The sequence below is a fragment of the Lissotriton vulgaris genome, chromosome 8 (assembly GCF_964263255.1).
Source record: "Lissotriton vulgaris chromosome 8, aLisVul1.2, whole genome shotgun sequence".
NCBI lineage: Eukaryota > Metazoa > Chordata > Amphibia > Caudata > Salamandridae > Lissotriton > Lissotriton vulgaris.
This window is the reverse complement of record NC_141696.1, coordinates 1,496,701,103-1,496,726,471: the sequence shown is the minus strand read 5'-3', so window position 1 is coordinate 1,496,726,471 and position 25,369 is coordinate 1,496,701,103. Positions and strand designations below refer to the sequence as shown.

At 46.0% G+C, this 25,369-nt stretch overlaps 1 protein-coding gene across 1 annotated transcript in view; it reads right to left on the bottom strand.

Annotated features, from left to right (window-relative positions):
• The window catches only part of SIDT1 (SID1 transmembrane family member 1), a 440,759-nt gene that overhangs the window by 34,139 nt on the left and 381,251 nt on the right, over positions 1-25,369 (bottom strand). Inside the window, exons 17-21 of the mRNA XM_086935576.1 lie at positions 25,081-25,198; positions 24,162-24,298; positions 15,667-15,775; positions 12,774-12,850; positions 344-390 (exon numbers count right to left, since the gene is read on the bottom strand). Coding sequence (XP_086791702.1) covers positions 344-390; positions 12,774-12,850; positions 15,667-15,775; positions 24,162-24,298; positions 25,081-25,198 — 488 coding nt within the window. The remainder of the gene's footprint in view (positions 1-343; positions 391-12,773; positions 12,851-15,666; positions 15,776-24,161; positions 24,299-25,080; positions 25,199-25,369) is intronic.

Sequence of the window (25,369 nt, the reverse complement as noted above, 5' to 3'; positions counted from 1 at the left end):
CCCTACAAGTATGACATGTTAGACTATCCAGACCTCAATGCTACAATAATGGCTTGGGAAGCAGATGGTAGTCATTTTTAATATTAAATGAAATAATAAATAATTGTTGGTGTGTTAATCTCTCATTTAGATAAACAGCGCAGACTGTCATAAGTGCCGGTGTTGACAATTAAGTTCTGGTGCCGAGCACTGGAAACCACCGCCTCAAATTAAGCACTGAAGGCAAAACATGAATGGATTATTCACTTAAATCTGCAGTATGTCAAAGCCCCGGAGCCATTAATGCGCATAGGGATCAGGGGAGCACTGGACAGAAACCCCTCTGACCTGAAGTGATACTTACAAGGACCAGTTCACGAGGTTCCCAACGATGAGCAGCACCATCCGATCCTGGGGAGACAAAACAAAATGGCGTCAGCACCGCCAGACTCTAGTGTCTGTGTTTAATGTACTGAGAAGGAGCAGGAGACCCTGGACACAGACCCATCTGTGTGAACATGTCTGGAAATGGGGGCCAGCCGCCATAATCAAGTTAAAATGAGTACAATGGGATCACACCAGGGCAACAACTTCACAGCGACACAACCAAGTCTGGACAACACATTCCATCGCGGTCTGATTGGTTAGAGCTAGGTCGAGCGTCCAGTCAAAGAAACACAGGGTCCACAATGAAACAGAGAGACTAAAAAAGCATATTTATCATTCCCCACAGCTGACCATCAGGGTGAGCACTTCCAAGAGGGGATATATAACAGTTTTACCTTAGTGCACCATCTAGTGGCGCCACAAAGGTACTGCAAAGGCCCAAAGAGGACGTTTTAAGCGAATGTATGCGGATTCACATTCCTGTATTGCATGGAGCGCTCTAATGCCGTCCCCTGACCTGACCGCATATAAATCAGAGACAGACAGGACTTGGTTATGAACATAGAAGCAGTGATGGGCACAATCCTGGAGGTGTACGAAGTGGGGACGTAAAACATGCTCTGAACACACCTCACTGTTGTGAAGGAGCTCCCTTCAGACGGCTCTTTTGATGATTGTTCTAACAGAGGAAACAGAAAACTTCTAAGATGAGCACACAGAGACACAGGCAGCAGGACATCACGTGGCAGGCGTATTTCCTGTGGCAGGAGTACATGACGTGGCAGGAATGCACCTGGGGCATGAGTACATCAGGTGGCAGGAGTACATCACGTGGCAGGCTCGACCTGTCCCTTATTGATCAGGGCACAGAGAGCCCAGGAGTGCCATGTCTTTGGACCGCTCAGAATGCAGACCTCCCCCTGTGGTCGAAGACACTGCAATGCGTGTTACGCACCTTCCTGCCACACGGGGGCGCTCCCAGGGCGGAGTTTCTTGTCACCTGGACGTGGAAAGGTAATAAGACAAGGAAAGTCATTCTTGTACCAGCCCCTGCCTTTTCATGGGTTGTTTGACTGCGGGGTTGTCTGCGACTGTAATGTGACCAGTTCTTTTGAATACACACACTCAGAGTGGGTTTTTATTTGATTTATTTCATATTTCTATATTGTGGGCGAATGCCCTCCACGGGTGCCCTGGAACTGAAGGAATGCAGAATAGTTAGGAGAGTAAAAAGGTTTAAGGATGCTGAAAAGACAGCTTTTCAATACCTTAAAAGACATGAAAATCAGGGACTGTACAGATGGCGCCGTGGGAGGGGCATATTCCAGTTTTATAGGAAAAGGAAAGGCCACTCAACCTATTGGTCTTGACGGAGGCATGGAGGTGCCACAGGGTTAGCCGAACACGAAGCCCGTCTAGGATGTAAGATGTCAGTTTATTGAGTAAGTAGGAGCGGTGTGATAAAGCGCCTTTGGTGCGATAAAAGAAGTGTTTGAACAGGGAGCGCTTCCTGATTGGACGCCACTGAGGCCCTTGAAGGTGATGACAAGTGTCAGATCCGCGGCCATGTTTTGAGTCACCGGAAGCCAGAGTCAGGAAGTCTGGGATGTCGAGATTACAGTAATTAAGACGGAAATGACTACACCACGACTGACTGATTCTCACAGTGGAAACAGGAGACGGTGGAAGAATTTCCTAAATATTCTCAAAGTGTACAAACAGCTCGCCCTAAGTTTCTGTGCTTGGCTACAGTGAGGTTGTAATAAAAATTATGCCCAGGGGTTTTGCAGATGTGTCAGAAGCAGAGTTCAGAGAGGCTGTGTTCCTGCTGGAGGAAAGTTTACCAAACATAAGAATTTTTCTTTTTGGACCTCTTAGTTTCAACCAGTTGGCCTGCAACCATTGTACCATGCTGGGAATGCAGGACTGCAAACCGGCTTGAACCCCCTCTAGATCATCAGAAATAGACACTCTGATCTGTGTACACTGAAATGCGTGAGTGTCACACCTGATGAGTGATACTTGGCAGGCCTGCTCATCCGCAGACGGGAATATCTCCAGTCCAGAAGATTCACAGAGCTCCATGACATAAACACTAAATTAGATTCTCCAGAATCTAACCCAGTGTGTGGGGTCCCTTTGGAACCCCACACAGAGGGTTCGATTCAGGGAATGAAAAGAAGACAAGAAGAGAGCTTGCAGAAAGAAAGGAAGCAAACCAATGCAAGGCCCAGGGCCAATACTAGGGCCAATGAACCTCTTTAGCAGTATTGGATGGGGACAATAACAAAGGCAGCAGAGAGATCCAGCAGGGTCCTAGGTACTGATCTGCCCTGATCCAGGATGACGCGAGCGGGGGATTCTGCGCTGTACGAGGTTCGAAAGCCTCAGTGGTGAACGCCCAATATAGAGCTGGACTCCTTGGGGCAGATTTACAAGAAAGTGACGCATCTGTGAAGATGCATCACTTTCATTGCACCACTTTGAGTAACCCTTGCACCACTATGGATTCGACGTATTTACAGTATGGCGCACCACGGCGCAAGGATTGAGAGATGCGTCAGAGATTCACAAGCACAACGCAACTCCAGCAATGCAGGGGGAGGCCTATCCTCATTGTGCTGCGTCACTCCTTACGCCTGCTTCAAGCAGGCGTAAGGATTTGACGCAGTTGCATCCTAGAAGTGGCACAGTGAAAGCTACAAGGTTTCACTTCTACAAGGTTTTTTTTGCGTTGGAACGCCCAACATACATTATACCTGACGCAGGCATAATGTGACACAGGGCTTTACAACGTGACCATCTCCCTAGATGCATCACGTTGTAAATGGGACGCATGTTTACGAAAACGTGATGCAACTGAAGCATTAAAACGAGCAATGGGCTTGTAAATATGCCCCTAAGTAGGTACAGTGTTTGCGCACTCTTTTCTCCACCAGTTTGGACGGCAGAGGCAGGAGTGATGTCAGGCAGTCGTTGGTGGCATTGAATGGGCCGAAGATTGTTAATTTTTCCGAAGAGGAAGAACCATGCATTACTTCAAGTCGGAGGTTACGGCTCCTGTGATCAGAAGTTGCACAGTACAGTTAGAGCAGGCCTGTATAGGTGATCCCTATGAGGTTCCGTGACGATCGTAAGTGGTGTTTTTGACTCGCACGAATATGGTTGAGTCTGGTATCTATGAACCGCAAATGATGAGTTTAGTGGGTGTACGCAGTTTCGCTGTGCTAACCTAAACCGTTCGTCTGTTTCGTGGGTTTCTATATCTGTACCCACGGGTTCCATCTTAGATACAGCATCCATTTTGTTTCTTGCCCTCAAGTAGCCAGCGAACGGACGCTGTCCGCTTCGCGACCCTGGGATTCCCAAGACTCTTGCGGAAGACACGTTTCCTTTGAAAGTGTCTTTATGATGAGGGGGATGATACTGTAAGGCAGATGGCCCCGCTCGAGGCTCATCTTGCCGTGCCGGTCTATTGTCTCAGCCGTGCATCTCATTAGGCACGTCTCTTTGATGCTTGCAACTCGTGTTTCCCGACACCACCCCTTTTACACCCTTTCCGATCTCCCCACTGTTTCTGCCTTCCTCTGCACCTGTTTCTGTTCCTTCTTCGATCTGTTTACTGCCAATTGGAATGTACTAATGGTCGGAAGATGGGTTTTTACAGTTGGGAACCACCAAATGTTTCCGTACTTATGTTCCGGGCCCTGAATACATGAAAGCAACCCCTTCTGACGTTTATAATGGGAACCAAGTTGTAAACCTTTGTGTATCATGTTAATCTATGGGAGAAATGTGTATAAAAGGAGCGACCCACAGTAGCAATTTGAATCAGGCTCCGCGAACCTACATGTGATGTACTTCTCGTAATTTCTGTGTTCCCTGCAGTAATAAACCTCGAATCTTTGACGCCGAAGGAAGTGTCCCGTGTCTCTGTCATTTGTACACCGGAACAGGTTACCCACGAAGGTTTCAGGTGTTGTCCCCTGGCACCGCTGGGTCTTAGAAAAACCCAGTCCTTCACCTATGTGCAGAACAGAGGGGTGCAGGGATCAGAAGGGGATCTGTGTTTATTCAAAAGTATTGCCTTAGACCCTTCTTCTGGGCTTCAGCTCTGCACAGAGCAGTATTACTCCCCTACTTCATGCTACTGGCTGTTTGGTGTGTCATTCCACCTTCTTTGGCGTTTACATTGCCGTGCACGAGGGACTATTTTACATCTCCAAAGGATTCTCAACCAGCACATTTAACTTCTTTCTCTCACAGATGCATCATAAAGAGAAACCAAACATTTTTATTTTTCACTACAGATGTTTTAAAAAATATTTTAGTCCAGACTTAAAATGTAGGCTAGACTATAAGCATTGCCAGTGCTTGTTGTTATATTCTCTGCACTTAGATTGATACAGCTGGCCAAGAGGCACTGTAAAATATGTGGCCCCTGCTGGACTGCATACTAGTGAGCGGATCACAACAGTCCAGCCAAAGGTGGACTGGCCTTGGGGGAATTCAAGAGCTCCCAGAACAGCGCCTGTGACAGGCCAGCTGTGGTACAGCAGAGTCAGTGACCTCAGGTGAGACTGCCAGGACCTTCAGAGACACAGCTGTCTTCTGCAGCTGGAACATCTCATAACACCAATCAGATAGTCCAAAACAAGCCGCATGGGCAGTGCTTAATTTGAGCAGGTAGTTTCCGGTGCTGAGCACCAGCACTTAATTGTCAACACCTGTGCTTGTGGCAGCATGCCAACAAGGTGGCACAGTCTGGCTGATTTAGAGGTGACTACAACAACAGTCAATTATTAGTTCTATATTCATTAAATATGACTTACACGTCGCCCAAGCGATTCTTATAGCTTTGCGGGTCTAGAATAGTCGGAATTGTCACACTTGTAGGAGTGTGAGGGTTAGTAGTTGTGTTGCTACTGTCATTGTCAGCATGGCAGGGGCAATGGATTGTGCTAGCTCCATGGGCCTCCTGATGACAGCCCTGGAAGTTATTATTTTTACAAATTAAGCACTGCGCATGAGTGTCATGTAGCAACTTGGCACGATTGCCCAGCGTCCCAATGCTGGTAAGAACTAATTTTCAGAAGATCTAATGCCTGAGTGTCCAGTACCCCTGGGAGTGGCACACACGTGCTTCTGAGTGTGGGCCAGATCTGTAATAGACCACTTCCGTTGATGCCATCATTGTCAAATGCCATGCAATGCCATGCAATGCCATGCGATGCCATGCAAAGCCATGCAGTGCCATGCAAAGCCATGCAATGCCATGCAGTGCCATGCAATGCATGCAAAGCCATGCAATGCCATGCAGTGCCATGCAGTGCCATGCAATGCCATGCAGTGCCATGCAATGCCATGCAATGCCATGCAATGCCATGCAATGCCATGCAGTGCCATGCAGTGCCATGCAAAGCCATGCAGTGCCATGCAGTGCCATGCAGTGCCATGCAGTGCCATGCAATGCATGCAGTGCCATGCAGAGCCATGCAGTGCCATGCAGTGCCATGCAGTGCCATGCAATGCCATGCAGTGCCATGCAATGCATGCAGTGCCATGCAGAGCCATGCAATGCCATGCAGTGCCATGCAGTGCCATGCAGTGCCATGCAATGACATGCAGTGCCATGCAGTGCCATGCAATGCCATGCAGTGCCATGCAGTGCCACGTTCTGAGGTGGCACACAGGCCTCCAAGAATGTGCGGCCTCATCTTCGTTACTTCAGTCATTTTGATGAAATGATTCTGAAATTCAGTCATAGAGGTACAAACAAACAAAAGTCTGAAAAGTACCGCACTTTATTCTATTCAACTATTTTAATTGATGTCTGCTGCATTTAAAGCATGGCTGTTCTGGGCATGAATGTTGAGTCTATCCTGTGCTCGGGCGAGGGAGGATAAATGTTGAACTGTGGTCTCTCCTGTTGGCCCACTAGGTGGCGGCGTTGCAGGATATCTGTGGTGGCTGGGGTAGCTGCGGGGACTGCAAACCCTTACGTGAGGAATAACTGACCAATGTGATAAGAGTTTAGTTTGCAGACTGCCTGGCCGACTCATTTCTGGAAAAGTCCCTGGGCGATGTTCCTCTGAAGGCCACTCATGCCTTACTACATCTGACCCCAGCACTCAACTGGGCCCCCCACCCCAGCGCCTTGCGACCCTCACAGGTGAGTAGTTGCACTTTACCAACCATGATTGATTTATTGATTGATCACAGCTGCCACATATAACAGCTTTGAACAGAGCTCAAGAAACCTAGATTGATTTTCTATAGAGAAATGACATATCTCTGGGCCAGAGGCAGGAGACCACAGCTGGGTCCTTGCAGACACCTGTAGGGTCAGCTTACCACCTCACCTAAATATTCAGAGAAGGCTGGATGCCCCACGTCTGCACCAGTAAGGTCTTGGCTCCGAAGCCATATAAACATGGCAACCGCTGCATTTCTGAAGGACATGTCTTGGGCACACAGCCTGGCTTCTAAATAGAAGAGGTGGAAGAGGTGTGGCGCAGTGGAAGAGGTGTGGCGCAGTGGCCAGGGTGCCTGACTCCAGACTACAGGGTTCACGGTTCGATGCCCGGTGCCGGTGGCAGGTTAGCCCAGCCCATGTGACTGGGCAATAGCTTGCTTAATCTTCCCGAGGGCCCCCAGCGCAGGGACACCACTTCGGAGGTAGCTGTGCGCTTTACAAATACTGGTATTTGGTATTTAGATTGAAAAGTTCATCCAGCTAGAACAGGTGTTCTGTATTTGTGGCTGGTACCTGGACCATGGAAGAGGTACCAGCTGGACCCTTCCGCTCCTTTGGTGGCAACAACAAATGTCAGCGCCCTGAGCTGGCCAGCGACTACTGGGTCAGTGTCAGAGCAGCCCAGTGGATGGCCTCCAAGAACATTAAAGTTTTCAGTGAACAACCATGGGGTGTGGTGCTTGCTTCTCATGCTCACTAACATCCCAGAAACAAATACATATATGTTAACTGCTAGAGGGGTGCTGATTACAGGACCCTGAGATTCCTGGTGCAGAGAAAGCTGATATGTACAGAAGAGACCATGTTGTTCTTGGTAGCGTGAACATCAGAGCTTAGGACTGGACAACCATGAGGCAGATGAACTGACCAGTGTTTTCCCATCATCACGAGTTCTGCCAGTTCAGAGACAGATTCCAGGACACGGCTAGGGTGGTTTGTGATGCCTGGATGGACACTTTCTTTCAATCAGGCTCTTTGTCCTGCCACTAATCCTAGACGTCTGCAGCCTCCTGGTATGGACAGGGGATTGTAAGCATTTGATATTTGTAGGGTTCTGGGGTCTACTTTTTCGCTTTGCCCCACTTCCACTGATCTTCACCGTCCTCATCAAAGTGAGTCTTGCGGCAGCAGCGATAGTCCTCAGGGCCTCATTGTGTTCTTGGATCCACCTGCTTAGAGTAAGGAATGATCCTTCGATGCTCTGCAGTCCACTCAGGTCTTCTCACCTCTCACCTCAAACCTTGAGAAAGAGAGGGAAGAGATGTGGCGCAGCGGCCAGGGTGACTGACTCCGGAACCCAGAGGCTCACGGTTCCATCCTTGGCACCGGCGGCAGAACAGCCCAGCACCATGTGACTCTGGACATCGCTCACTTAATCGTCCCGACACACCTTCTGGTAATTGTTCGTGCTTTACAAATACTGAACATTTACGTGGAGTGACCTCAGCCTGTTGGTTTGGAAGTTGAGAGGCCAGGATTGCAAAGATTGAGGGTTTGCCGCGAGATAGTCTTAGTGATGCAGCAGTACTGGCTGCCTTACAACCATGAGCCTATTTTCAGCACTGAATGTCATTCCAAATTTGCTGTGTGAACCTACTGTAGTCTGTGTTGGATGTGTTTTCTGTGGGCTGGTGATAACAATTCCTCAGCTCTAACAGAGAGTGATACATGCCTTCAGCCAGTCATGGAATGGGTTCAATGAAACCTTTTGTTTTTTCCCCTCATTCGACCTTTGTGAAATGCCTCAGTTCCTCTTGGGTCATGAAGGCTCCTTGGCTTCAGCAGCTTGAGGCGTTGAGAGAGTCTGGATGGGATGTGCAGTCTATAAGATCACACAAAGCCTGGAAATCAGACTTATTTTCTCTATTCTAAGCATGCAAACAAACATGCAGTTGAAGACACTGCAGCCTGTGGAGGCACCTTGCTGTCAGATGCTCCTATGACAACACCCACATGAAGACACTGGAACATCTAACAGACCATGGCCAGAAGGCTTAGAACCATGGATAATCCTTGAGAATAAACTATCTGACCACCAGGAAAAAGATTGGAACCAGAAACATCAATCAGTAATAAAACTAAGACCCAAGTCTCGGATAATCGCAAGAAGTAATTCTGGGCACTGGACCTATGAGACATGCGGTCTAATTCAATGTCACCATAATACCAAATCCCTTATATCTGAAACAGTACTTCACTCTAGTCTAAAGGTAAAGCATTACAAGACTCTCTTCTGAAACCTAATTGCACCAGAAGGAGAACCTGGATGATGTGAATGCTCACAGGTAGGACAATGCAGTGACCTCTTTAAGATTATATCAATGGCATTGATGCGGCCAAAAGGTGATATTTTTATGATAAAAACACCAAAATGCGAACCTGAATTAGGGTCTGCTTTTGCTTGCCTCTTCTCAAATTCTAGCTCTGCGGAAGAACCATTCCTTCACTATCTGGACGTGCATTGGAAGGAAGAGGTTCATTTCTCCGGAACTTCAAAGTTCAAAAAGGTGAAGAATCTTTTTGTACCTCTTGGACTGGCTCTCAAAGGTCTTGAACCATCCGTCTCTACTTATAGCATTCAATCAATTAATCTATAGATTTGTAGAGCACTACTTGTCACCTGTGAGGGTGTCCAGATGTGGCAGGGTTGAGTTGATTGAATAGCTAGGTCTTCAAGTACTTTCGGATCTCTGGAAGAGATTCCACGTCTTTGCTGCAAGGTAGGATAAGGAGCAAACGCTGCATCTGCTTTGTCACCTGCGGAGGGGGGTGAGGGTTAGAGAAAGGAATGGATGCAGAGCGCCAGTGTCTGGTGGGCTGATGGAAGTTCAGGCGGCCATTCTAGCAGGCGGGTCTGCAGATGTGTAGGGCCTTTTATGCAAGAGCCAGGAGCTTGAACAGGCAGCTTTTCTGTACAGGGAGCCAGTGGAGTTCCCTGAGGTAGGGGCTGATGTGGGTTCATCTAGAACGATCCAGGACGAGTCTGGTTGTGGCGTTCTGTATGGTCTGTCATTGTCCGAGGAGGTGAGTTAAAACCCCTGCGTGGAGATCGTTGCCGTGCTCCAGATGGCTGGAGATGAGTGCCTGGTGATGGTGCGTCTTGAGCTTTGAGGTAGTCATTTGAATATTATACGAAGTATGCAGAGGATGAAGACGTAGGAGGAGGAGACGGAGTTAACCTGAGACATCATAGTTAGGTTATTGTCCAGAATGATGCCTTGGTTCCTAGCGTGGTCATTGAGAGTAGGAGCAGGTCTGAGTTCTGAGGGCCACCAGGAGGCATCCCATGGGGAATGTGTGTCGTTTTCCCGCAGTCTTTTCCCCCGCAGGGAATCACAACACGGTCGTTACAAGGACCGCGTTATGATTCTGCATACCATTACCCCGCAAGTCATAACAACGACTTGCGGAGGGGGGGCGCTAGATGTTGGAACAGTGTAATTCACTATTCCAACTTCAGTCTGTGCGGACAGTAGGGAAAGTGTTGGATTTTAAATCCAACACCTCCCCCCCCTCCACAAGTCGTTGTCCGACTTGAGGAGTGATAGTATGTGGAATTAAAACACGGTCGTTGTAACAATCGGATTGTGATTCCCTGTGGGGAAAAAGTTTTGCGTTAAACGTTGTTTACCTCCCATGGGTTTTGTTTCCAAAAATCAGTACCTCTGTCTTGTCCGTGTTGAGCTTCAGGCTTCAATCTGGCTCCGGTGGTGACTATCAGGTAGATTCATCAAAGACCCGTTTTGCGAGTCTTTAATAGCGATTCATAAGGAATCGCTATTACAGACTCGCAAAACGGGATTCATGTAGGAATCGCAAAATAAATTGCGATTCCTACACATTCCTTATTTGCGATTAGCAAATTGCTAATTGCAAATAAGGAATACTCCCCATTCATTCCTATGGGCCTTAAAGGCCCATAGGAATGAATGGGGAGTATTCCTTATTTGCGATTGGCAATTAGCTAATCGCAAATAAGATACCGATTTCAAGGGTGCCAGGGGCGTCCAAAGGACACCCTGTAGCACCCCTGAAATGCAAATTTACACAGATGTTGCACACTCACATGTCCAAAGGACATGTGTGTGTGTAACATGCAACAGAGAAAAATGCACTAAAGTGCTTTTTTCTATTTTTTCGCAATTTACCACGAAGTCAGACTTCGTGGTATATAGCGACCAAATATTGCGAATTCACAATTTCAAATTGGTTAATGAATTGCATTTAAGGAATCTCTAATAGAGATTCCTTAAATCCAATCCCTCGCAAATATGCGATTTCGCAAATAGCGATTTTTGCATTTGGGATGATGAATCCCAAATGCAAAAATTGCACTCGCAAAGGGCCAGATTCTCAGAATCTGGCCCTTTGCAAGCGCAATTTAGCTTGATGAATCTACCTGTTAGACTCCATAACATTGGAGTGAGGTTTTCTTACCATCCACTGTTCTGCAACAGTCGAGGGGATGATACTATCCTGTGCAGAGGTTTTGGGAGACCTAAAGTTGGACAACTGTCAGGTAGCTACCTGGTTCTCCTCAATCATTGTGGAACGTTATGAAATCCATGCTGGAGATGCTTCGGTGTTTGCAGTGAGATCTCGTTTTTTTTTTTGCTTCTGTGTAATTTTTAATCTTATCAAATAAATGTCAGTCCCTCATTCTACCTATTGGATTCAGGGTAGGGCCTTTTTCAAGATGTAACACATTTTTTCTCGGTTGGGCTTGATGTTTCCTTACCTTCATAAGAACATGACAACATTGTATAGAAAAAGGGCCATGTAGCGATTACCTCTCTTCTATCAGATGAAACATGGGTTTGAAACAGGAACTGAAAAGGTTTGAGCCCTATACGTCCAAATGGTAGTGGGGCAGACTGGAAAACATTTATAGTTTTTGTTTTTGTGTTATTTGAAATAAGACAAAGAAATTCATTTGAAGGCATAAGTACTCTGTTGAGGAAGTTAAGATTTAGTGTATTGATATTTAGTGACAAATAAACTATGCATTGCTACAGTAAAGAAGCCATACAAGGTAAAGTTTGGTGCATGGAAGTGTCTCATTAACTTATTATTGCATAAAACGAATAATAGTTTCTTACTGGTGTTTTCAACAATGCGTTCCATTCCAATCTGTCACCTGTCATATATGCAGGATGCCTTCTACCATGTCTGGGGTGTCACCTGCCACATCCAAGGTGTTCCCTAACATATCCAGGGTGTCCCCTACCATATCCAGGGTGTCCCCTACTATATCCGGGGTGTCCCCTACCATATCCAGGGTGTCCCCTACTATATCCGGGGTGTCCCCTACCATGTCCGGGGTGTCCCCTACCATATCCAGGGTGTACCCTACAATATCCAGGGTGTCCCCTACCATATTCAGGGTGTCCCCTCCCATGTCCAGGGCGTCGCCTACCATGTCTGGGATGTTCCCTACCATATCCAGGGTGTCCCCTACCATATCCAGGGTGTCCCCTACCATGTCCAGGGCTTCGACTACCATGTCCAGGGCTTCGCCTACCATGTCCAGGGTGTCCCCTACCATATCCAGGGTGTCCCCTACCATGTCCAGGGCGTCGCCTACCATGACCAGGGCGTCGCCTACCATGTCCGGGGTGTACCTTACAATATCCAGGGTGTCCCCTACCATGTCCGGGGTTTCCCCTACCATATCCAGGTTGTCCCCTACCATGTCCAGGGCGTCGCCTACCATGTCCGGGGTGTACCTTACAATATCCAGGGTGTCCCCTACCATGTCCGGGGTTTCCCCTACCATATCCAGGGTGTCCCCTACCATGTCCAGGGCGTCGCCTACCATGTCCGGGGTGTACCTTACAATATCCAGGGTGTCCCCTACCATGTCTGGGGTTTCCCCTACCATATCCAGGGTGTCCCCAACCATGTCCAGGGCGTCGCCTACCATGTCCAGGACGTCGCCTACCATGTCCGGGGTGTACCTTACAATATCCAGGGTGTCCCCTACCATGTCCGGGGTTTCCCCTACCATATCCAGGGTGTCCCCTACCATGTCCAGGGCGTCGCCTACCATGTCCGGGGTTTCCCCTACCACATCCAGGGTGTCCTCTACCATATCCAGGGTGTCCCCTACCATGTCCAGGGCGTCGCATACCATGTCCGGGGTGTCACCTACCATATACATGGGACGACTGCACTGCTGTATGCAGTCCGTGTAGAGTATCGCAGCAATCCTGCGGAAAATTCCAAAATCTGCAACAGAAAACAAGTCAATTGTGATGAAAATGTACATGGAGTAAAGGTCACATTATAACATTAACTACTCTTCTATGTATCAATCCCCCTTTGTAAAGAAGGAACGTCCCCTGGAAAGAGATGAGTGATCAGAAGGTGTTTTACCTGCATTGGACACATCTGAGACGCAGCAGAGGAGAGAAGAAAGGCAGATTGTGAGACAACATGGCTGCCGGAAGTCCAGACCACTCCAGACAAACAATCACTGGCAAGCGCACAACACTAGAAGCCGGGGTGCACCTCTGTCCCTCTCTGTCTCTTAACACAGTGTTTGCTTACAGGCGGGGTGACCCATAGGGATAAAAGGGAACAGAGGGGAATATTATCAAGAACGGTGTTAACCTGGGCTGCTGTGGGAATTCACAAGGGCATATAATCAAGCCCAATATTACAGTTTTGGCGGCAGGTTCCTACCACTAAAGCGGCGATAATTTTTATCGCCGTTCTTGATAATCTGCCCCAGAGTGTCTCTAAAAGTCTGAGAGCTGGAGAGAGTCACCCGCATGCCCCGGAAAGTCCACTCCATGAACCTGACTGCAGAAGTCTTCGCCCAGGAGCCGCGCCTCTGTCCTGTAGGGAGGTTTGTTTCCACTGCTCGATGCCAAGTGCTGGGCCTGGCGCCTGCGGTGTCCCTAGAAGGGTAAATGCATCTGTCCTGTGTCCATGTCTGCAGCATGACCCTACTGCAGGCCGCTGAAAACCACCACCATCGACACTTCCATCCGCCTCTCTTTCCCTTTCTACTCATCCCTTGCTCTCTTGTTTCTCTAGCTACCCAACCTCACCTCTCCTTACCTCACCTCTCCATATTTCACCTCTCCTTACCTCACCTCACCTCTCCTTACTTCTCTTTAATCTGCTTCTCACCCCGCCCTCTCCTTCTTGTATTTGAATTCACATTCTCTACTTTACTTGTCTCTCCACATCTTTATCTCACCTATCTTGTACCCCATCTCTCCCTACCTCACTGATCACTAAATCCCTGACCTTTTCTCTACCTCACTTCTCTATCTAACTCAATCTTCGACTACCTCTGTTACCTCTTTGTCCCACCTTCTAACTCGGCCTCTGCCTCGCCAGTGTTTCTGACTCACAACTCTCTACCTGCTTCAACTCACCTCTCCTTGCTCCCCTCTATCATCCGATCTGCCGATCTCTATATCTCTGTGTACCCAACCCCATTCTCTATCATCTCTCCCGACCTCTTTCAAATGCACCTCTTAACACCGTACCTCACCGTCAGATGCCCTCTTTCTTTACCACTCTCTGTGCCTACCTCTGTATCTTTAACTCGTTACCCATCCCCCTCTCCAAATTCACCTCTTGTCCTACCTCAACCACCTCTTTTTTGCACCTCATCTTTTTCCATCTCCCCTCCCTCTGTCAACCTCATCTTGCTCTTTGCCTCACCCCTCTATCTCACCATCCCTCTCTACCCATCACCAACTGCCTTTCTCTCAACCCCTCTTCTATCTTCTTCACCCATCTCTCTGACCTCACACTCACATCTCACTATCTCATCTCTATTTACGCCACCTCCCTCTCACTGCCTAACCTCTTCATTTACCTCCGGATTTCTTCACTATTGCATATCTCCACTTCCCTTATCTTTCCAATTCTTATTTTGCCCCTCCCTCCCTCCATCTCGACACTGGTTCTTTACTTTGCCTCTCTCTATACTCCTGTCACAATCTCACCTCTCCAACCTGGGCTCCTCCACTTCTCACTGTCTAGAGCTCTAACTCCCCTCTCTTTTTACCTAACCTCTCTTTCAACATCACTCCTTTTTGTACCTCACCACGCTCCATCGCTCTACAGTTCTTCCTTTATCTCTACATCTCCACCACAATTTAAGTCTTACCTATATCTTCACCTCTTTCTCTCCCCACCTCTCTCTTTCTACCACTCTATTCCTTTCTTTCCAAACTCTCTCACAAAGCCTTTCTCATCACCTTTCTATCCTTCTCCTGCCTCTAACCCCAGCGTGTTTCTTCTAATCAGCAGATCAGGCAGACCCAGAGCATCACGGAGAACATTGTCAGATGTCACCCAGTGAATGGTGACAATCCCCGCAGCAGTGCTTTGACTCTCAGTAATGGGGTGGCGGAGTGAGCTAAAGAATGATGATGGATTAAACCCAGATCAGTTGACTGGGGGTGAGTGCTTGCAATGTTCAACACTCCGTCCATCATCCCCTTTGGTTTTGCCTTGACTCTCAGTACAGCAGAAAGGATGCAAGCTGTAAATTTGTGAATGCGCATATGCGGAATTCAAGCTACAATTTCAGGCATTTTGTGGATGCATCTTATTTTGATATTATGCACTTTCCACTAAATATCTATCAAGTGATCGTTACCATCTTTCCTTCAATGGCTGTTTCGACACTGAAGTACACAGGAAATAGTGGTGTAAGACAAAATAAATTCTATATCCAAATGCAAACCAAATGGATTTAGCAATGATTGTTCAAGCTTTCTTTGAAATCTATTGGGTTGGCGGACACCGGGCATCTTGAGCTTTCTGCTGTGTTTTTTGTGCAGCTGGTCTGAAAGTGTAATGTATAATTCCCTATTATCTGCCATCATGCAGAACTGAAAAAGCATGAAAAGGGCAAAAATCCTTGAGATGTCACTGTTTAATGGCCTTTTAAGGCACCCAATACTTAGAACCCCAACCAATTTCATGCAAAAGTGCCCAAGTCTTCTTACATCTCCATCTGTGCTCTTCATTGCTCTGTCTGCAGGTGAATACCAGCCAATGACAGCTCTCCTTACCTATCTTGAAGCGGCCCATATAGTATATGTGCGTGCTGAGCGCCAGCGAGGCCATAACGTGGATCACTGTGAAGATAACCCAGAACCACACATTGTCTTTTCCAAACACCTGAGAAACAAACAAAAACAACATTTGGTTAGAGGACGATAATGTGGGACCCTCATACTCTACACACTGCAGGGGCACTGGAGGCCACTCCACGCTGGCGCCAAAGACCAGTCCTGAAACTGGCCAAAGTTCTGAGTATACAAAACATGGGTCTCTGTGGGTTTCTGTGCACACTTTACCAGCTATTTACTCACTTTATGTATGAATAACAACATCTTTGTAATGAAAGACTACTGGGTCAAAAAATTCACACCAGCCAACAATAACCCTTATTCAACTATTAACAAATCTCTACTAAGGAAACACAACCAAACTGCAGGACCTGGCAGCCTTAGGGTGGTCTTCCCCTAAACCTTTTGCCTTCCTCCTCCAATTGTTGCTGATCTTGTTTTTGTTGACCTTAGGATTCTAGGCACTTTACCACTGCTAACCAGTGCTAAAGATCATTTGCTCACTGCTTAAAACATGATAACACTGGCTTGTCCTCAACTGGCATATTTAATTTACTTATAAGTCCCTGATAAAATGGTACTAATACCTGTACCGAGGGCCTGCAAATTACATGCTCTTAGTAAGCCTGCAGCACTTTTTGTGCAACCCACTTAAAAAGCCCTTTAAACATGTCACAGGCCTGCCATCGTAGCCTGGGTGCAGTTTTAAAACTGCCATTTCGACCTAGCAAAGTAAACCTTTTGACAGGCTCGGCTCAAATCTTCCCTTTTACTACATGTAAGCCACACCTAGGGTAGACTCTGAACAGCCCAAAGGGCAGGTGTAGTGTATGTAAAAGGTTGGAAGGTACTTTTAGGTTTTGCATGTCCTGTTAGTGAAAAATTCTTAGATTTGTTTTTCACTACTGAAAGTCCTACCTCCTCCATAGGAAAACATTGGAATTACCTTATTACATTCAATAAGCTGTAACTTCCAAATGGGGACAGGTAACCAGTTCATGTTTGGTGTCTTTGGAATTGAAATGAAAAATCCTTTTTTATGGTGAAGTCAAATTTTTAATTGCAATTTTGAAAATGCCACGTTTAGAAAGTTCAAGAAAGAAAAAGAAAGGTGGCTGCATTAATTCACGCCCTTTACACCAGGACAAGGACTAGTTAATAAACTAGGCCTGTGTATTCATTTCAGAGTTCATTTTGCATAGTTTTGTAATATATTCTGTCATAAAAAGGAAAAACACTAATCTTTGACATTATTCAAGTGTACCACACCAAAGACAAAGAAAATGACGACAGAGCATCCTTACACTTAATAATAAGAATGATGCAGTTATCACATTACAATAATTGTTATACATTAATTCCTGACATGACTGAAAGTGCTCAACCTATAACAAACAAGCATTAAAAAAAAGTGCTGGTGCATTCAGAGACACACATTTAAAGTAAATTATTTTGACCAATCCATTATTATTCGTGCCAGTGGGTTTTTTCTCTAAAATATCATGACCCTCTTGGTTGTCTCAATGGGGTGGCAAAATCCTCTAATATGGATGAGTTCGTAATTTCGTGCTGTCTTAATTTCTGTCCATACTGATGAAGATTAGAAGAAAACCCTGATGGTTCTTGTTGACGCATTTCGAACCCCTGGTGGATGGGGGTACTCATCAGGACTAGGGCTGGTAGAGTTCTTGTGTATCTTTTATGTTCAACGGCAGGCCAGTTCCATATTTGGAAACATTGTGTACATAAGAAACTCCCGCTCAGCCCTGTTTCAATTCAGAGGGTATCCTCAGTGCGTCTCCCGAGTCTGCCTATGCATTGATAGGTGTAAGTAGCATAGGTGCTGGCAATAATGGCTCCCAGAGGGCAGCACTCTGGGAGCCATAGCCACAGTGACTGTGGGAAATGAGTGCACCATTGCGGTGTACGGCTACCAGCTGCTCTCTTGCCTCGGTGAGAAGGACCAGACCGATATCTGTCGAACCCTGGTCCCAAGAGGGACTACAAGGGCTAGTTTATGGCCTCCTGACTAGAACCTCAGGGACAGAAGGCTCCAACAACTTTGAAATCAGTAACTGGACTCTGCCATCTGTGAGTCCTGTCCTGCCAAGTGGTGCCGCCCCAGTCCCGGACCCTTGGAAGTTGGCCTGAAGGTGTTCTGCCAGCCTATCTGAGGACCCAGCAGAACCAACGCAACCTCCCGCAGGACTTATGCATCGCCTTTGCTGCATGGATTCTCCCAGTGCAACGTGCAGTTCGCATCAGAACCGATGCAGCGTAATGCATCTCTGACGAAAGCCCACGCATCACAAATCTCTCGTCAATGGGAGCCTCAAAAAAGATGCAGGTTCTTGAATCGCAGCCTTGCAGATCCTCCGAACCGACGCATAGCTTCGTATTTACAATGCATACCTGGCGCCGGACCTCGCATCGCAAGCCCTCATCGACAGTATCATTGATGAAGACACAAGACCTTGCATGGACCTTCTGCATCACCTCGGCTGCATGACCTAACCTAGATGCGGTAACCTCACAATGCTCCGCAACCAATATCTAAGCTACTCTTGTTTAGCAGACCAAGCTAGGTCCCTGTTCCTGGCCCACACTTCATTGTGGTCAGCCTGAACTTGTGACTTTGCCCCAGTCCAGTAAGACTAGATATCCACAGTTGCACTTTGTGCTTTTTGACACAATTTTTCCCATAATCTTTAAAACTACATCTCTCCGATTCTACTGATTGGATTTTTGTCATTTGGGTCTTATTTTCTTTATTAAAAATTACTCTATAAATTAATCCGGTGTGAGATCCATTGGTGGTGTCTTTTCCCTGTGTTACTATTTGAGGTGTTGCACAAATACTTTACACATTACCTCTGAGTTAAGCCTGGCTGCTCTGTGCCAAGCTACCAGAGGGTTGAGCACAGGTTCATTTAGGGTTTGCTTGTGACTGACAAGTATTGTGGTTGCTGCTCGAGAAGGGTTTCACCCCCTCAACCAGTAACCCCAATTTCTTACTTAAACTGCCTATAGATTGAAATCTCAAATGTATTTGAAAAGGGCATTCAGGTTAAGAAAGCGCTATAATATCATACTAAAGGATAAGGCGCTGTACACATTTCAAGATTGTATTTTCAATGACCATGCAATATAACAAATACATGATTTTAGTGAAGGCAAACAAAACGTACATGATTAATAAAAAGGGTAATATTCATAGCTAATGCAGCTGGTTGAAAAATATTACGCCTGTGGAGCATATCAGTGTGTCAATTAGAAAAATAGTGATTGCTGTGACTTTATGAAGAATTAGTACATACAAATATTAAAAATGTATTAAACCTCACTAAGAAATAGCACAGATGTCAGTGCATCAATAATGTGTAATAAATTACAATGTCCTTGGTTTATTTAGATGATATATAGAAATCCCTAATAAAGTGAGCTAAATAAGATAAACCGGTCAATTCCTGAATTCATTAAAAAGCTTCTGTAGAGGGTATTGAGGGAACTATGTTACGCGTTTCAGGGTAATCAGGGGTTCCTGGACTCCGAATGTGACCATCAGAGCCTTTTACTACTGATATCCAGGGCTTCCCCGTACAGTGAGTTAAAAACTAATCAGAAACTACAATGCTTTGGCACTTGCCTTTAGGGTTGCGAAGTTGAGCAGTTCAGGGCTTACTGAGGGAGGTGGTGTGGGATTTGAGACTCAGAAGCTAGACAAGTTAATAACTTTTTGCCCAGTTGATATTTTCTTTTAAAAGAAAAAAACCTTTACTTTTCACACAAAAATCAATAACATACATGAATATTAATTATTATTCTGGTATAGGGTGGCAACTCTAGGAGGCCTAAGGAGCATTAAATGGCAGAATGGAGCACTTCTTAAAAAACAAGTTACTATCATGAGTGTCAGAAGGGGGGCAGAAGCAGCATTTTTGCCCAGGATTTGCTCTTTTTCAGGGCCCCACTCTTCTGCTGCCCAACCCATATGCAGAATTTTCAGGCAGCCAGCTCTGTTGATGGCAGCCATTATGACTTTAACCAACTGATGATGCACATAATGACATTTGGGCCAGAGATGCTGTTCTTGTCTCAGTCCTGTATAAGCCTTACCTGGTTACCATTAATGACTGCTACATCTGAGGAAAAAGTCAATAAGAGAATGTGCATTTTAATGTCACTCAAATACTGCAGGTTAGCTTTATTACATATCAACACCAGAGAGTTTAGTATTCCCAGACAACGCGTCCTGTGTCACCATAAGCGAGCGTTGGTTTAAATATTTCAAGCGTTTTCTGAGGACGCCACTGACACTCCTGCATTGTTAACCTCACCCTAAACTGATGGCAATCTGACTTCTGCTGGTGACACCTGCTGTGAGTTCAGCAGTTTACAAGGAGGCATTCACCCTAGGGCAGTTGGCAGGGGTCCAGTCATCCGGTCAGTTTGTGTCACTTCCTTTTAAACATACGTAGACGCCTTTGCAACTATTGTGATTTCACCAACCTAACTACTGATCAATCAATCAATCAGGGGTTTATGAAGCGCGCCACTCACCCGTGAGGGTCTCAAGGCACTGGGGGGAGCGGGCGGGTGCAGCTCCGGGTCAGTTGAAGAGCCAGGTCTTGAGGCTCTTCCTGAAGGTGTGCAGAGTGGGGGAGCGTCTGATGTTGACTGGGAGCTCGTTCCAGGTCTTTGCTGGGATGTAGGGTAAGGCTCTTCCCCCTGCTCTGGTTCTGCGGATGCGCTGGGTCTCTGCCAGGGCGAGGTCGGTGGAGTGGAGGTTCCTTTTGGGTACGTGGAAGGAGACTCTTTCGTTGAGGTATTTAGGTCCGATTTTATGGATGGATTTGTAGGTGTGGGTGAGTAGCTTGAAGGTTACTCCCTTCTCGATGGGAAGCCAGTGGAGGTTTCGCTGGGGCTGGGTCATGTGCTTGTGTCCTGGGGTTCCGAGGATCAGTCTGATCTGATAAAAGCAAGCATGTCGTTTGTAGTTTTAACAGAGCTAGCTGGTATCTCTATGAGGAGTGAAACCTCTGCGGTTTAGACTCTGGTAACGGACAAGGACCTTCCATGGTGACTCCAGGACAGATCCCTGTGACTCTCACCCCACCCTTCACTTACCTCAAGCAAACTAAGGACATATCTGTCCTGCAGAATTGGAGCAGCGACTGCTGATTCAGCCAGTCATGTAGTCGCCTCTGAGGGTCATTGTGTGAAACCCTTCAATTTACAGAGGAAATGCTAATGAGGAGGGGCGAGACCTCTAGTGAAATGTCCTCTTTCATAGGTATAGTAAGATGGATCACGAATCTCCTCCAGATTTAGCATTTCGGCTAGAAACAGGAGGATTTCCCATTACAACCAAACAAGCTATGGAAGAAAGATAAGAGAGGAAGGGGAAAACTAAATTAAAATAAACACCAAATGGCCAGGTGAATCCCAAACAGATCAGTGGTACAAAAAAGGTGTATTTTGCCCATTTTTACGACGGCTAACAGGGAAGACTATTTTTTGCAGTATCGTTGGAATGTTATACCAATCCTTTACTCCGGTAAACAAAAGATTTTCAGTCTCCAAAAGTGGAAGTAAGCTTCTTGGACATGACATGGTGAATCGTCTGGACATCACAATGAGGACAAAAGGAGGATTTAGCAACAATAAATGAGGCTGGCATTTGTAGATTGCACAGTGAACTATCACAACAACTTTAAAGACGGTGCAACAAGCTTTTTTTAGAGTGCTAATATGATCTCTTCTCGGACAGCCGGGATCACACAAGAGGCCACTTTCTGTAACATCTACAGTCTTTTTGTTAGTTTGTTGAGGAACCTGAGATAAACTGATTTTTCATAATCCATCCCAAATAAAATCAGAGCATTGACTATGATGGTTTTGGTTAATGTACTGAAGGATCTGTTAATGATCTTGAGTTGACGGAAACAAGAGTTGGAGACCTTGGCCACCTGCTGGTCTACTCACAAGTTGGTATGTAATCTTGGCATCACATCTACTCTAAGGTTGATGAAGTTGTAGGTGACCCCATAACTTCAGTCAACAGGGAAGGCTTCCAATTCTCAAAAACAAATTCTTGGGATCAGTAACTCGGTCTAAGTTGGCAGACATTGTTCAATGTCCAGTTACAAGGTAAAGTTAGAGAAGGAAGTCAGCTCTGATGTTGTGGGCATCTCTTTGCGCAATCCAAAGATCCGCTGGGAATCGTCCATATTCATAGAATATGAGTACCGGTAGACTGTACGTTTTTTTACTGGAAATATACAGACAATAAGAAGGAGGGAGACAGAATCGGTCATGAGGACACCAAAGCTGACTTCCTTGGGATTGGATATAAAAAAGGGTAAAGAACTGGGGGGCATATTACCAACAAGTATCGATATTTATCGCTAAATAGGCTTAGCAATGATTTTTTTATCGCTGCCTATTGCTGGATATGTTAGCGGAGAAAACATGCTATTAGCAACGTTTTTCTCCATTGTGCTAAAATATCCAGCGATAGCGGCGAAATGCGTGAATATCGCGAATAATACAGCGATATTCACGCATTAGCGACAAAATACTCTTAGCCATGTTATCCACCTCCCATTGGATAACATGGCTAAGAACTGGTCTGGGCAGGTGTTAGTATTTGGAGATATTTGCTCTTAGCGCGAATATTTCCAACGCTACGCCTGCCTTGCTAATAGGCGATAGCGACGTTAGCGACTGCTTTCAGTCGCTAACTGGTTGGGTACGCCCACTTTGCATGTAATTAACGATAAACATCGCTGACATGCAAAGCGGGCCCCAAACCGCTCGCTATCGCCTAAAAGCTGTCGCTAAACTCAGTTAACGACAGCTTGCTAATAGGGGGATAGAATTATCGCCATTTTGTCCGCTAAATCGGCGATAATTGCCTATCCCCCCCCTTGGTAATATGCCCCCGGGTTTTTCACTTTCCTTAAAGAAGTATTTGAGCCATTAACGTGCTAATCCTGAGGTGCCAATTTCACTGAGATACTTCAACAAGATGTAGTAAGTCGATCTTTAAATCGTATCTGGTTTACCTCACTTATACGTCCGACCAAATTATTTGATAATCATGCAGTTAAACCTGTGGAACTCTCTCCTGTCGTTCTTTTTGTCCCTACAGTTGTATTCGTAGATCTATGTTCAGTTTAACAGTATATGGGAAGAATCTGTGGGAATTTACTATTCACTGACTGGACAATTGACCTCAAGGGAAAAGCGTAATTCTGTAAGATCCTTTAGAACTGCATCTGTCTTGACTCTGCATTAAATATAATGGCCTTAAGGTCGCACTGGTTGCTATACTCTGAATAGCTCCAAGCCTTAAGTGTGTTATTACTTCTAGGGTTGATATGGGAAAAGGTTTGTTCCCTAGACCCAGCATACACCTCGCGTTGACTGGCATCACTGTAACACACACTAAACTGTAACTGTGATGCAGAGGTGGGAGCGTTATTCCGCATGGAGTGAAAGACCATGGCCAGTCCTTATAGACACTCCGGACCCGATTCACAGAATGAACTTAAGACTCTATCCTAAACTTACTACTTTTGACATTTACAGAATGAACTTACTACTTTTGGTATTCATAGAAGTTAGGATTTTGTCTTAAGTTTGTCTTAAGACAAACTTAAGGCAGACTTAAGACAGACTTAAGTTAGGATTTTGTCTTAAGTCTGTCTTAAGACAAACTTAAGACAGACTTAAGTTAAAATTTTGTCTTAAGTCTGTCTTAAGTCTGTTTTAAGACAAATTTAAGACAAAATCCTAACTTCTGTGAATACCAAAAGTAGTAAGTTCATTCTGGGAATACGAAAATAGTAGTAAGTTTAGGATTGAGTCTTAAGTTCATTCTGTGAATCGGGCCCTCCTGGTCTGCTGAACCAAGACCACATATGGGTAAAGCATGGTGAGTGTGGCCGAGCAAAGTGCTTCTAAAAAAATTAAATATCCCTACTATATCTGTGGCTAAAATGACAAAGGCTTGAAATAACCTGATAAAAAAGTAAGAGATAACAGAACACTGACCCAATCCTTGGGTGGCCCACCTGAGCCCCACTTTCACACCAGGGGCCCGATTCACAGAACTAACTCAAGACAAAATCCTAACTTTACTTCTTTTGGTATTCACAGAAGTTAGGATTTTGTCTTAAGTTTGTCTTAAGACAGACTTAGGACAGACTGAAGACAAGATCCTAACTTAATTCTGTCTTAAGTCTGTCTTAAGTTTGTCTTAAGACAAACTTAAGACAAAATCATAACTTCTGTGAATTCCAAAAGTAGTAAGTTTAGGATTTTGTCTTAAGTTAGTTTTGTGAATCGCCCCCCAGGTCCTGAGTCTAAACCAGGCAAAGAAGCATCTGTTCACTTTCACATTCCATGTCTTACAGACATAAAGGACGTACCACTCCGATGACCGCGAGGAAGATGACTGCCGCGAAGGAGGCATAGGCGGCGTAGGCACTGGCGTTGATGTCGGGGTGTCGGGTCTGGTAGAGTTTGAGCATACAGAGCCCAGCAATCATGTACATGAAGGAGGTATCTACAGTGAGAGGGAGAAGAAGAAGGGGTGAGTTTTGGGTGTAACATTGAAGGGGGTGAGGCAGAGGAGCTGCTTTCAGCCTCTTTTAGAATTCATAGGGCAGGTGATGCACAGTGTTAATAGATGCTCACTGGTAAGTAGAAGCTGTCACCTGGTCTATGTCACCTTCCACTTCCTTTCTCATGTCCCGCCTCTTCCTTTGAGGGCCACCTTGTGTTATTCAAGGTGAACTCAACATAGCTGTGTCTTTGGGTTTTGTTTTTACTAATATGGTTCAAACACCTGAATATTATGTACATAGCAGTTTGTGCTAGAAGGCCAATACTTTGTAAAAATGTTTGATTATTGTTAAGAATGCACAGCAGTTTGTGCTGCAACCTCTACCCCTCTGGAATTATTGGAGATTTTGTACTTATGCAACCTCAGTCGATATATACTTTTATATAAGCTTCATACAGTGCTTTGAAACTCGGTCGGGTGTGAATCGAGCACGTTAAGGCCTGAAGTCTTGCCTGCCTGCACAGACTCATGTGAATGTCCTGAGTAGTAGTAATCAGATGGCTATGCTCAGACACAAGGGGTCTGGCTCCCAAGGGTTTTGTTGTGACTTGCTCATGTAGTACACACGAATTTCAGGTGTAAGACAGAAGTATTCTGGCTTGCTCCTGAAGTTCATGAGGAACCCAGGGGTACTTTGTAACATTTAGCCCCCAAGTTTTGTACACCCTCCCCTGAAACACCTCTTGCACACAGTGCTGCATAGACACACCCTTCCTCCTTACCAAACTGGAAGTTGGAGTAGTTGGGGCAGACGTGGTAGCAGGCGCTCAGCACCCCCTCCATGGTCAGGGCGATGCCCATCGTGTAGAACAGTCCAAAGTGCTTGGGGATTCCATACTCCTGAGGAGAAGCAGAAGGAGGGGGCAAATGTTAGAGAAGACACCGAGCAATGACCTCTCCACTCCAACCACTGCCCGCGCCCTTCTTGACCTACACAGTCCAGAGCTCTGGCTAGTTGCTCCACAACTCACCAACTCTCAGGCCTTCTGAAGCTCCTCAGGTTTCTCGGTC